Source organism: Pteronotus mesoamericanus, unplaced genomic scaffold (genome assembly GCF_021234165.1).
Source record: "Pteronotus mesoamericanus isolate MK-2021 breed Mesoamerican mustached bat unplaced genomic scaffold, CSHL_Meso_final scaffold_36, whole genome shotgun sequence".
Classification (NCBI taxonomy): Eukaryota; Metazoa; Chordata; class Mammalia; order Chiroptera; family Mormoopidae; genus Pteronotus; species Pteronotus mesoamericanus.
The window spans coordinates 8,036,895-8,051,797 of NW_026555313.1; the positions used below are offsets into that span (position 1 = coordinate 8,036,895).

The following is a 14,903-nucleotide window of genomic DNA, read 5'->3' on the forward strand; positions in this document are numbered from 1 at the left end:
CTTTTATTATAACTAGAAAATTTTTCCTTTTGGTTTTCTTTTTTTAATTATTTATACATTGTTTTCAATCATCATTTATCCCCTTTATACCCTCTTCCACCTCTACTTACCTCTCTTCCCCCCTTGCAATCACCATACTGTAGTCTATGTCCATGATTTCTTTTTCTGAAATTTTTTTTATATAATTGAAGTTTAAAAGTTACTTTTTAGAATGTTCGATAACTATGTTCAAAGTTAGCTTTTTATCTAGTAATTTTGTGTTTGAACATGTAATGGATAATATTATTCTTCAAAGGAACACACCTAAACTGTCATGCAAAACCTAGCTTATGTCTGAAATGTAAGATATAATAAAAATAATATGATTTTATGTCAGTTTCTTGTGTTTGAGTTTTTACTGAAGTTTCACAGAAGATTAAGCACAATGAAAGTGAATGCAACTGTAGACAAAAAAGGGGCCACATACTAAACCTGACCAGGTCAGGGAGGCCTACATGGCAGCCTTACAAACTCAGAGCCCTAAAGTAACCACATGGGATGGTCTGAAATGAAAACTTCCAAACTAAAAGTGAGTCAGGACAGGTAGTGATGTCTTAGGTCAGTATCTTCCTTGATAAAAGTCAGCCTTTATCTTAAGTGATCCTGTCCTGTTTTCTTTTTCTATCTAAGATGAAACATACCTTTGAGATGTCAGAGTAATCCCCCCTTTTCCAGACTCCTGAAGGCACAGTCTCCCACTAGAGCAGGAGAGAAAGCACAGAACTTTTTATGTGCTGTAAATGTTCACTGTTAGCCATACTGTACACACCCGTATAAAACGAGTATGTGTTTCTCCGTTTCATGCTTTATCTGATCTCAGGGATTCCCCCCTTTGCTTTCTCCCACCTTTCTAATCTACCACCAACAGATTTCATGTAACCTCCTTTAGGCCTCCTCAGTTGAACTTAATGTATAAAATAAACTGAAAAACTGCTATTCTCTGGAGCATTTTCTCAGTCTGTTGAGATTTTGCTTCCAGGCAGTTGTCAGTTTGGCTCAAACAAGCTCATAGAAATTCTCTTCAGGTTTGGACCTCTCTTACATTGACACGACATTTGTCTAAATAGTTACCTATACCTTATATCATATAGAATTTTACAATACCAACTTCCATAATATATACATAATACAGAGGATGAACTTTTTAAAAAATTTGTTTATAAAAATAGCTAGTCAATTGTTGAAATTTTTTGTTGAATTTTATCTAATATACCAAGGAAAATAATTGCTCTTATTAAAGGACTCTCAACAAAGAATACGTGATCAACTTCCATCTTGGATAGATCAGGAAAGAAGCTGGGCAGTGGCAACATTAAAGGTATTTCTTTTTCAGTGTGAGGGATATTTCAAATATTTTTTTGTATTTCAGTTATGTTTATATTTCTATTTGCTATTATTCATATTCAGTATTGATATTTATGTATGACAAAAATCTCTGGGTAAAAGGATATCAAAGAATTATTCTGATTAGTCCTTTCATTAATTATTAATTAATTACATGTTTTATTCAAGATATACATCTTGGGTCTTTACATTGCACAATGTTCTGTGCTGTGTACCCATAGAGAATATAAAGATAAGTAAATAAAAGATCCTTTAATATGCTAGGTGGAAGCCTTCTATATAAAATAATTCAGGATTGGAAATGAGATGCAGTATAATACTTATGTTGAAAATAGTTTCTCAAATTTCACACTCTTTTACTTTCTTTGTCTTTTGAATATCTCTCATCCTTAGCCATTCTCCAGACTTGCTATCAGCCTTAGTTTTGGCTGTCATTGTTCAACTGGATTTAGCAAGTAGACTCTGCTTCTAAGCTCAGACCTCTCCATTTTATTCTATCCTTTATATTTTAGAGTTTACTTGAGATATGGTTAGTGCCCTATTTAAAACCTTTTCACGGTTTCTTATCACTCATAGGATGAAGTCCATAGTGTTTTTGGATATCATATGATTCACAATCTATTCTTAACTGCCTCGTCAGTTTTACTTCCACTCAGTACCCTCGATGTTTCTTTTATTTGTTGTTTCCATTATTCCCTCTACCTGGAATGCCCTTTGACTGTTTTTACTGTCAAATGTCTATTATTTTTAGGACTCACCCGAAGCATTACCTCCTATACGGCTTTTGCTTGATTTATCCATTCTGTCTTTTCTGTCAGCATATATCTTGGACATACTTAAATAATATCACCTACAGCACTGATACAAAATGATTTGTCTGCCTTTTCTCCTAGGATCTTGGCCTTCTTTCACTTTATTTCCCTAACATTTAGTGCAAAACCTGACTCATTTACTCTTTTGTTTATTCAGTGAGCTAAATTTAGTTAAATTTAGCATGGTTAAATTTTGTTAAATACTTTTTTGTTGAATAAATTCAGAGCATGAGTAGACAAACTAATGACACATGGATAAGGTAAATTTTTCATTGTTCATATATCCCACAGGGTTAAAATATTTATTAAGTACTTATAATATGCTCTTTGAGGATGGAGAGTACAGATATATTAAAGTCTTAGTTCCTGCGTCCTACCTGTATATCACCTAGTATAGGAAATTTTTTTTTTAAACAATTGTAATAGAACGTAAAAAGTGAAAAATAGAATTTGAATAGACTTCTGTATTATTGAGCAGGATTTCTGAACTATCTCATGTACTCCTAATATCAAAATGAATAATAATCAACATGGTACAGATAATTATTGTTTGAACAATTGATATACTGAGAGGTTATACTTGATAAAGATAACAGTTTAAGTAAAGATTACAAGTAAAGAAATGCAAAACATTTAGGAAAGGCAGCTTTACATTCAGAAAAGTTTTATAGTATACATTACTGTTGTATATTATACATTTCAGTTTACAAAACATTTTCAGATGAATTATCTCATTTAATTGTCACAAAAAGTCAAGCGATAGGTGTTATTAACTCTTTCTACAGAAAAGAGAGTCAGCAGTAGTGAGTTGTTAATGAATCTAAGGTTTCTTTTAAATTTCATACATTTTTGAGGACCTAGTATATGCTAAACATCATGTTAAATAATTTAGATGCATTACCTTATTTTACCATCACAGTAACCTAAGGATGAAGCCATAATTATGCCTGTTTTAGGAAAGAGGAAACTGAGCTGTAAAGGTTCAATAAATCCAAGATCAAGTAGCTGGGAAGTGTTGGAACTATGATTTCAAATCAAGCATTCTGACACCAAACTCCATGCCTGTCATATCTAGATTTTTCAGATACAGCGTTTTCTTTACCTCGCTCTCTCCTCCCTTTTCCATCTCTTTCTTCCTTGCCCTTTCCCTGACCCAGTGTTATTTGGGTAGTGGGATGATGGAGCATGAGGAAGAAAAAGCCAGTCAGAAGCCTAGCTCCCACCAGTTCTGTGTTCTTTACTCAGGCCAAAGTGTTGATTTTGTGGAGAATAAAAGACAAATACACTTCTCTCAAAATCTATATATATTGCCCGAACTGGTTTGGCTCACTTGGTTGGAGTGTTGTCCCGTAACCAAGAGGTTGTGGGCTCGATTCCTGGTCGAGGCAAATACCTAGGTTGTGTATTGGATCCTTGGTTCAGGCGTGTAAAGTCCCTGGTGGCAGCCAACTGATTGATGTTTTTCTCTTACATAGATGTTTCTCTCCCTTCCTCTCTCTCTAAAGAGAAATGAAAAACTATCCTCAGGTGAGGATTAAAAAAAAAAATATCTATACATACATTTTCATTCTTGCTTTCCTTCCCCTGATTTTCTTCACAACTAAAGTATTATAATAGTACAGCGGTAGCACATAGCAAAAGCAGTAAGAATAGCTAGCATTTATTGGTGACTATGTTCAAGGCATTATTCAGAATTTGAAAATGAATTATCTCACTAAATATATTCAATAAGATTATTCGGTAGTTACTACAATTGTCATTTAACAGATAAGGAAACTAAGGCACAGAATGATATGGTCACTTGCTTATGGTCTTTTAGAAAGTAGATTCAGGATTCGAAATTGGGCTTTTTGCTGCAGAGTCTGAGCTTTATACCATTATTTATACTGCCTTTATTTCATAAATATTTGTTGAACAAAATAAGTGGATTCTGCATTATATCATTAATTGTTTTCTTTATTAATCATTTATTTGGTACCTACTGCCATTCAATGTAGTGCTGGTAGAATGACAAATATGTATTTAGTAATATAAATAGACTCTGCATTGAATAATTGAATAGACTGCAGAGAGTATAACAAATAATTACCTTGTGATGTAGTTGATGCTATACTAGGGTCACACCTCTGGTGATCTGACCCAGTGTCTAACATGCAGCCAGAGGGCTCCTTAACTACTTGTAGTCTGTCAGATTTCTAGCCACGTACATGTTGACTATCTATGTAGCACACATAAATTAGTGGCAGTGGGGTTTTATGCATTAATTGCCAAATAAAATTAATAGACAAGCATCAGGTGCTGTACTAGTAGGCTTAGATCATTTATTGTAAATAATTAAATTGAAGTATACCTTGTTAATTTCCTGCCGTATCAGTGTAATTTTAGTAAGTTACTGAATGATATTTAGGCAATGTAATAAATTATTTAGAAATGAATATAGGTATTTGGATAAAGCATTCTTAAGTACTTGATTTATGTTTATATTACATGAAGTTTTAATACTGTATACTTGTATACAGATTTTCCAAATTCATCATTTTTAAAAACTTCTCCATCTATGTACATTTACATTTCTGATCTTGTGATCACTGTTGAAAAAAGTTTGGAAGAGAGAATACTGTTTGAGGTAGAGGAAATGAATGGGCTGAGGAAAACATCTGAGAGATGATATTGTTTAAGGTGAATATTGAATGCTGAATAGAAATTTATGAGTAGATTTAGAACTTTAAGAGGCAAAGGAAGCAACATGTTCACAAATAGAGGCAGAAATGAATAGGGTTTAGAAAAACTTACCTTGTTAAGGATTTCATATTGATATGAAATTTGACATATTTTTACAATCTGTGATACTCAATTGTGGCAATGTTGAAAATTGGTACTTGTATATAGCAAGTACATCACAATTAAAAACACTTGCACTTATTAAAAAAAAGTTTTAAAAAATTTGCACTTGTTTCTAATGAAAGTATTGTTTTCTCCACAAGGTGGAGATAGATAAGTACAAATGTTTTTGCTAGAGGAAAGATTTGTTAACTTACAAGTTTTGATTTAGTACTATTTTGGAAATTTTTTCTGTAATTTAATTATGGATTGAATAAGTCTGCCATATTATCTGACCTATAAATGATTTCATAAGCCAAGATAAAGTAGAAAACAACTAATAAATACCTATCAATAATTGGCTTCTATTTCCTTTTATACTAATACATATACATATATGTGTGTGTATACACATACACACTTATGTTGACTTGTAGCTCACTATATATAGTTGCTTTTATTTTCAAGATTGCTCTCCCCAGTCTTTATCAGACCCTCTGCTTTGAAGATGTAGCTCTGTGGCGCACTTACTATCATCATTCAATGTGTGAGCAAGAGTTTCCATCTATTCTTGCAAAGAAAGTATCCTTATTTCAGCAGGTAAGTTATCTAAGTGCATTAAAGTATTTAACGTTACTCTTGTTCAGAAGCCATTTAAATGAAAGCTCTGCCTTTGGGTGTCATATAACCATAATATGGCACATATGGGGAAGGGCTTTCTGCCTTTGTCATCTTATCCGGACAGTAAAATCACTGGGGAGGTTTCTGGGTAGGGTGTTTCCCACCATAGCTTTCCTAACTCCCTTTGACTCTGACCCAAGTGTGATTTTGCAATAGAGAAGATGTCTCACAGAAAGAAATCAAGGTTTTTCACTCATTTTGCTGCATTTGATCTAAGGGACATATGTCATGATGAGGAACAGGAGAATTTTTCTCATTCTGCATCAAAATAGAATGATGAAACCTTCCAGTGGGTTCCACCCAGTCTTTTGGGGAGGAAAAAGGCTTAGAATTGGAAAGCTTTATAGGAGTTGATACTCTGGAAGTGGCCCTTTCATTTCCTGGAAGTGGTTCTGTTCCCTCTGTATCGCCTTGGTGAATTCTATTTTACCAAGTATGTTTAAAACACAAAAAAGGGGAAAAGAAAGGAAAAACTTTATTTGAAAATGTTTACGTGATTCAACAGAAAATAGTGATTTGAAAATACTAGGAAGGATATTTGGGCCTCTGTTCTGTTTTCATCAGAAGTACCTTACCTACATGTCCTGTTTCCTTACCTGCATACCTTATAGCCTCTGACATTTTGCCCTTTATTAGTAGATCCTGAAGGAGTAGCTATCCCCATGACAGATCCCGATAGTTGCTGTTTACTTTTGATGATAGCTTTGAGGAAATAAATGGATTTTAGTAAATTTTGCCTATATAGATCTCTCTTTGTATAAACCTGTTGTGACAGTTTGAGGCATAGTAAATATTAAGTAACAGTGATAAGTATTCACACATTTTAGTAAACATTTGTTTAGTTATCATTAACTATTGTTTAGTTTAAAAAAAACAACTGTTGTGGGAACTTTATTATTTAAAAATATCCTGAACTTTATTTTAAGGTTCTTGTGGTACAGGCTCTCAGACCAGACAGACTGCAAAGTGCCATGGCCCTCTTTGCATGTAAAATTCTGGGTAAGTGCAATACTTTTTTAAAACTAGACCACTGACCTGAGTTATTTGTTTTTAATCTACATGGTATTTGATGCTGACCTTAATTTAGAAGAGTACAGGTATTTTTTCCTTCTATTTATTTTATAATTTCCACCTGGTTTAAAAAATGATTTTTGTGTCAGATATGACCCAAAATTCTTAAAAAGTTGTTTTGTTTTGTTTTTTTTTAATGGGGGAGGGAAAGGAGAGAAAAAGAGAAGAGAAAAATTGATCAGTTGCCTCTTATACACACCCCTACTGGGTCCTCAACCCGCAACCTTGGCAGGCGCATTGACTGGGAATTGAACCGGCAACTTTTGCTTTGTGGGATGATGTCCAATTGCAACTGAGCTATACCAGTCAGGGTAGACTATGACCTTATTTAATGTATTAAGTTTGATACAGAATTAACATCGTCTATTTAGTTAAGGTGTTGGAGGTTTCAAAAATAATTTTCTTATGAAGTACTTTAGACATTTAGACATTTGTCCAAGATTAGGATTTCAAAGCAGGGAATTGAATGTTTGATTTAGAAAATTAAAGCAAACATACAGATACCATAGTTTTAGGAAAAGTTGACTTCAAAATGAGTTATTTTTGCTGTATATAAAACAAAAAGTGAACATTTCTGTGTCTTTAAGATTATAAACAAACTGCAATAATACATTTTTTAAAGTCTTTCAGATAGGCTTAATTAAAGGTTAATCATTTGGAAATTATAAACTATACCATGTTTCCACTTGTAGAAGAAAATTTAGAAAAACTACGTTAAGGAAAGATTATGAGAAGTATTTTAGTTGAAGCATAGAATCATCCAAGAATAATGGATTTTTATTATTCTAGACTACAAGAGGTTTTAGAAATATATTGCAAATGAGAAGTGGCATCATTAAAATAGTGTGCTGACAATTTTTCTAGAAATCCTTTGTTTCTATTTAATTTTTCCATATATATGTTTATGAAATTTTATAGAGAGACTGTACTTTTTTCTTTACTTTTTAAAGAATTTTTTTATTTTTTTAATTGTACAGAGAAGAAAAGGAGGGATGGAGAGAGAGAGAGAAATATCAATTTGTTTTTCCACTTTTTATGCATTCTTTGGTTCTTTCTTGTATGTGCTCTGACCAGGGAATAAACTCACAGCCTTGCTGTGTCAGGAATGCACTCTAACAAACTGAGTCACCTGGTCCGAGCTCTCTTTCTTTACATCAAATACATATTCTACCAGCAAGTCCTTTTAATTCTAACTCTAAAATTTATTCTGAGTTCATTTAGCTTTTGTCATTACTGTAACCCTAATGCAGATGACCATCATCTCACTTCAGTTATGCCATAGCTTTGGCTCAATCTTCAGAATAAATTCAGAATCCTGTCACTTCTCAAACCTTCACCACCATCTACCACTTGCTTCAAACCACTATCGTATAAGCAAGATTATTGCCATTCAGTCCTCTTTTCTTCCCCACTTCCTGTTTATTCTCAACACAGCAGCCAGAGTGCCTTTTGAAATATGTCAGATAACATCACTCTATTTAAACTCTTCTGATGGTGTCTCATCTTTCTGAGTCCTTACAGTCTTACCGGGTCTTACCGCTCCTGGTTGTCTGCTTCCCCTCAGATCTAATCTCCTACTACTCTCACTTTCGCTAAATCTTTTCCAGCCACAATCACCTTTTTTTTGTTCTTCTAGTGTTTTCAGGGGTATTTCTGCAGCCTCAAGATCTTAGCGTTTGCTATTCCTCCTTCCAAGAGAGCTCTATACCCAGTTACCTCCTTCACTTCTCTGCTCAAACGTCACCCTTTTTAGGTTTGAAGATTTCCCTGAACACACTATATAAATATAACATACTTTCCTCAGCTCTCTATATCCTCCCTTACCCTATTTATTTTCTCTTTGACAGTTATAACTATCTGACACATTGTTACTAATCTGTTTATTAATTGTCCCCCAACTAGAACATAAGCTACATGAGGGAACAGATTTTTGTTTTGTTCTCAGTTATGCTCCAATGCCTTAAACAGCTTCCAGAAAGAACACAGAGGCACCCTGAATGTTTATTAAATCAACGACTGCCTTCCTAATTTGTCTTCCTACTTCATCTCTTCTTCCTCCACAATCTGTACTATCTAGAAAGCCGTGTAGTGTTTTAAAAACTTAAACCAAATCATCCTTGTTTTCTGCATGAAATCTCCAAACTCTTCTCAGAACACTTAGAATAAAATCTGTATTTCTTATATGAGCTTAAAAGTCTGCAGAAGCCTGGCCTCTGCTTACTTCTCTGGCCTCCTTCTGTACCCCTCTTGCTTGCCCCTTGTGCATTTGTGGTCAAAACAGCCTTAGGACCTTTGCTCTCTTTGTTCTGTTTTTTCATGGATGACTCCTATGTATGTCCAGATGTTAATTTAAAACTGCATTTTCAGAGAGGTTTTTCTGGGCCATCTAGTCAGTACCAGTGCATCAACCTGTCTTAAATCTCTGCATAATAACACTATCTGATGTATTTCTGGCATATCTATATACTTATTGTCTGCTTATGTAACTAGATACAAGTTTAAGTAAAATAAAGTAATTTTCATAGAGTTTTTAAGCAGTCTGTCTTTTAAAGACCATGTAGTCTTTAAATATATGCTTTTTGTTGCACATTGCACATGACCCATTTCATTGACTTTGTAGTTTGGACCTCTACTAACTCTTTGGAATAATTCTGTTATGGTACTATTTAATTTTCAGGTTAAATAACATTTACAGTTTAATAGCAATACATAAAAACCTCATAATAGTCACATACTCAAATGCTTTGAAAGTTTAATATATTTTCTAAAACCATATTCTTCCTATTTCTAAGCAAAAGTTATATATACTGGGGTATGGCTGGATGACTTTATTTGGTCAAGTAATTTTATTAATCCAGTTTTATGTAATATTGGAGTTTTTATTGTATGAAGAAGTTTTAAAACTTCAAAGTGCTGGGGAATGACAAGCACTATTTCTTTTTAATCAAATTTTAGAGATTTGCTTTCTAATGGAATTTCTTGTGTATCATTCATATGGAAAGATTTCTATTAAGTTTTAGCAGTTCTTTTTATAATCTATAAATTTTAAAATAGTTGCTTAACACTGTGTTAATGAAAGCACTTTTGATTTGCAGATTGAAGTTAGTAGAACAATCCTCAAAACTTTTAGGCATGTCACTTTAATATACGCCCACAAATCAAGCCGTATGTACTAGCAAAATCTGCTATATTACTTTTTGAAAATAATTACCAGATGAAAATATTCTGACTTTTATAATTCTGATATATTTGACTTTTTGACTACTCTGAGCAATATATTATGCCTGTGTACTGAGGTATTACAGTACATTTTCATAGAAGGTGCTGCAGTAGCTGCAGAATCAGAACTTCTTAGAAGCTCTCCTCCAAAAAGCCTTTTTGAGCCTTGCAGTTTCCTAGCTTTATAATCTTCTACTTCTTCTATTGATGTCAGCAACCCCTACCAATCCCATGCACCTTGATACCATAGCTGCTCAGTCTGTCTCTCAAAGTCTGTGTATAAGGGGAAAGAAAGGACATAAGGATATAGGTATTCATTTTCTATTGGATCTGTAATAAATTGTCACACATTAGCTTAAAACAATATCCATATCTCACAATTCTGTAAGTCAGAAGTCTGGTGGGCTCACCTTGTTTCTTTGCTCCAAGTCCTACAAGGTGTTGGTCATCTAGGCTCCTACAGGGAGGCTCTGGGAGGAATCCATTTCCAAACTAGTTGAGGTTTCTCACAGAATTCAGCAACGTGCAATTGTAGGACGGAGGTCCCCATTTCCATTTCTGCTGTTTGGAGTCCTCAGCTTTTAGAGTCTAGTTGAATTCTTTTGTCTCTCAGCCTCTTCCACCTTCTTTAAAGCCAGTAATGGCAGATTGATTTCTTGTCATGCTTCACATCTCTCTGATCTCTTCCTCTGCCTCATCTTTCCTACTTCTCTCTTCCGCTTCATCACTTTGACTTTAGGTGGAAAAAGTGTTCTGCATTTAAGGGTTCAAGTGATTAAATTGGCCCACGTGGATAATCCAGAATAATTTTATTTTAAGTTTATAACCTTAGTTACATCTTCAGTATCCCTTCACAACAGTACCTAGATTAGTGTTTGATATTACAACCAAGGGATAGGAATCTTGCAAAGAATATCTTTAGAATCCTGTGTACCACAAAATGTTTGACTTTTTTGTTTTTTTCCAGGCTTGAGTGTTATTTATTATTCCATTTTTAAACTTTTATTTTACTTTATTTTTTGAGGTTTATAAAAAAGTAGGTTTTTATTGTTCAGATACATTTGCCTCCATTTTCCTGCCATCACTTTCTCCTGCCCCACCCACCCCGACCTCCCGCCCTCAATCCTTCCCCACTGTGGCTTTGTCCATGGGTCCTTTATACATGTTCCTTGATTTGACCCTTCCTCTTCTTTTCCCATTACCCTCCTCCTTCCTTCCCTCTCATTACTATTGGTTTCTTTTTTCTTTCCATGTTGCTGGTTATATTTTCCTTGCTTGTTTGTTTTGTTGATTAGGTTCCACGTATAGGTGAGATCATATGGTATTTGCCTTTCACCTCTGGCTTATTTCACGTAGCATAATGCGCTCTAGTTCCATCCATGCTGCTGTGAAGGGTAGTAGCTCGCTCTTTCTGTTGCATAGTATTCCATTGTGTAAATGTACCATAGTTTTTTGATCCACTCATTTACTGATGGGCACTTAGGTTGTTTCCAGCACTTGGCTATTGTAAACTGTGCTGCTATGAACATTGGGGTGCGTAGGTTCTTTTGAGTTGGTGTTTTGGGATTCTTAGAGTATAATCCCAGCAGTGGAATTGCTGGGTCAAAAGGCAGTTGCATTTAGCTTTTTGAGGAAATTGCAAACAGTTTTCCAGAGTGGCTGTACCAGTCTGCATTCCCACCAACAGTGGACTAGGGTTCCCTTTTCTCCACAGCCTCACCAGCACCTGCTGTTTTTTGATCTGTTTACGATGGCCATTCTGACCGATGTGAAGTGGTATCTCACTGTGGTTTTAATTTGCATTTCTCTGATGGCTAGTGATGCTGAGCATCCTTTCGTATGTCTCTGGGCCCTGTGTATGTCCTCCTTGGAGAAATGTCTGTTCAGGTCCTTTGCCCATTTTTGAATTGCATTGTTAAAATCTAACTTTTTATTTATTTATGCATTTATTTTGATTTAACCTTTATTGTATTTTTTCTTTTACCATTTAGTCCTCTTGTAACGACTCTGAGCAATCACCACGTTTTTGTTCATGTCCATGAGTCCTCTTTCCTTTTTGCTCAATCCCACAAGCCCCTAACCTCTGCCCACCTCCCAGCTGTCATCCTGCTGTCCATCTTGAGTCTGTCCTCATTTTCCTTCTTAGTTCAGTTTCTTCAATAGATTCAACATATGAGTAAAATCATATGCTATTTTTCTTTCTCTGACTGGCCTATTTCACTTAGCATAATATTCTCCAGTTCCACCCATGCTGTCACAAAGGGTAAACTTTTCTTCTGTTTACTGCTGAGTAGTATTCCACTGTGTAAATGTCCCATAGTTGTTTTATGGACTCATGTACTGATGGACACTTGGGCTACTTCCATATCTTGGGAATTGTAAATAACGCTGCAATGAACATAGGTACGCTTATGTTTTTTTGAATTAGTGTTTTGGGTTCCTTCAGATATATTCCCAGAAGTGGAATTGCTGGGTCAAAAGGCGGTTCCATTTTTAATTTTTTGATGTATATCCATACTTCTTTCCTCAGTGGCTGCACCAGTCTGCATTCCCACCCACAGTGCAGAACGGTTCCCTTCCTCTACATCCTCTCCAGCACTTGTTGTTTATTGATTTATTGATGATGGCCATTCAGACAAGTGTGAGATACCTCATTGTGGTTTTAGTTTACATTTCTCTGATGATTAGTGATGTTGAACATCTTTTCGTATGTCTTGGCCACCTGTATGTTCTCTTTGGAGAAGTGTCTATTTAGGTCCTTTGCCCATTTTTAATTAGGTTGTTTGCTGTTTCTGTGTTGAGTTTTGTAATTTCTTTATAGATTTTGGATATTAACTCCTTATTACATGTATTGGCGAATATGTTCTCTCATTATGTGGGTTGTCTTTTTATTTTGTTGATGATTTGCTTTTCTGTGCAAGAACTTTTAGTTTGATGTAGTTCCATTTATTTATTTTTTTCTTTAGTTTCTCTTACCTGTGGAGATATATCCAATAAAATACTGCTAAGAGCAACATCCAAGATTTTGCTGCCTATGTTTTCTTCTATGACTTTCATGTTTTCAGGTCTAACATGTAAGGTTTTGATTCATTTTGAATTTACTTTTGTATGTGGTATAAGGTGGTCTAGTTTCATTTTTCTGCACGATTCTGTCCAATTTCTCCGACACCATTTATTGAATAAACTCTCTTTAGCCCATTGTGTATGGTGCTTCCTCTGTCAAATACTAATTGGATATAAAGGTGTGGGTTTGTTTCTGGACTCTCTATTCTGTTCCATTGCTCTATGTGTCTGTTTTTATGCCAGTACTATGCTGTTTTGATTACTATGGCCTTATAGTAGAGTTTCATATGAGGTAATGTTATTCCTCCAACTTTGTTGTTCTTTCTCAGGATCATGTTTACTATTTGGGTCCTTTGGTGGTGCTATATAAATTTTTGAAATATTTGTTATAGTTCTGTGAAATACATCATTGGAATCTTGATAAGAATTGCATTGAAATTTTAGATTGCGTCGGGTAGCATGGACATTATTTTTTAGACTTTCTTTCTTTATTTTTAGAGAGAGGGGAGGGGAAGGAGAAAGAGAGAGAGAAAGATTAATGTGTGGTTGCCTCTTGCATGCCCCCCACTGGGGGCGGACTTGAACTGGCAACCCTTCGTTTTGCAGGCCACCACTCAATCCACTGAGCCACACCAGCCAGTGTAGCATGGACATTTTAATGATGTTAATTCTTCCTATCCATGAACACAGTATGTGCTTCCATGTATTTGTATCTTCTTCAGTTTCTTTCTTCACTGTTTTATAATTTTCGGAGTACAGGTTTTTTCACCCTTGGTCAGGTTTATTCCTAGGTATTTTATTCATTTAGTAGCAATTGTGAATGGGATTGTTTTCTTCATTTCTCTTTTTGTTAGATTGTTATTGGTATATAAATATGCAAATGATTTCTGGATATTAATTTTGTATCTGGCTGCTTTATTGAATTCATCTATCAGTTCTCATAGTCTCTTAGTGTAAACTTTGGAGTTCTCTATGTACAGTATTATATCATCTGCAAATAAAGGCAGTTTTACTTCTTCTGTTCCAATTTGGATGCTTTTTGTTTCTTCTTCTTGTCTGATTGCTGTGGCTAGGATTTCCAGGACTATGTTGAATAACAGAGGTGAAAGTGGACGTCCCTGTCTTGTTCCCAATCTTTAGGAGAACACTTACAGTTTTTGCCTGTTGAGTATGATGCTGGCAGTGGGTTTGTCATATATGGCCTTTTTTAACAATGAGGTATATACCCTCTAATCCCACTTTGCCAAGCATTTTAATCATAAATGGGTCCTGGGTTAAATCAGATGCTTTTTCTGCATCTATTGATGTAATCATGTGGTCTTTATCCTTCATTTTGTTTATGTGGTGAATTGCATTTATTGATTTGTGAATGTTGAACCAACTTTGCATTCCCAGATTAATCCCACTTGATCATAGTGTGTGATCTTTTTGATGCATTGCTGTATTCAGGTTGCTAATATTTTTTTGAAAATTTTTCTGTCCATTTCACCAGAGATATTGGTCTATAATTTTCTTTCTTTGTACTGTTTTTGTCTGGTTTCGTGATTAGGATAATGCTGACCTTTTCTAATGAGTTCGGTAGTCTCCCTCTTCTTGAATTTTATGAAATAGTTGGAGAAGGAGAGGTATTGGATATTATTGGAAGTTTTGGTAAAATTCACCTTTGAAGCCATCTGGTCTAGAGCTTTTGTTTGTTGGGAGTTTTTGAAATTACTGCTTCAATTTCACTAGGCGTAATCTTTCTATTTAGATTCTCTGATTCTTCCTTATTTAGTTTTAGAAGATTGTATGTTTCTAAGAATTTATCCATTTCATCCTGTTTGTCCTATTTGTTGGCATATAACTGTTCATAAT

The 14,903-nt window shown here is 34.8% G+C and overlaps 1 protein-coding gene across 1 annotated transcript in view; it reads left to right on the forward strand.

Annotated features, from left to right (window-relative positions):
• DYNC2H1 (dynein cytoplasmic 2 heavy chain 1) overlaps positions 1-14,903 on the forward strand; it is a 315,287-nt gene that overhangs the window by 164,016 nt on the left and 136,368 nt on the right. The window contains exons 74-76 of the mRNA XM_054592495.1: positions 1,280-1,357; positions 5,484-5,615; positions 6,623-6,695. Coding sequence (XP_054448470.1) covers positions 1,280-1,357; positions 5,484-5,615; positions 6,623-6,695 — 283 coding nt within the window. The remainder of the gene's footprint in view (positions 1-1,279; positions 1,358-5,483; positions 5,616-6,622; positions 6,696-14,903) is intronic.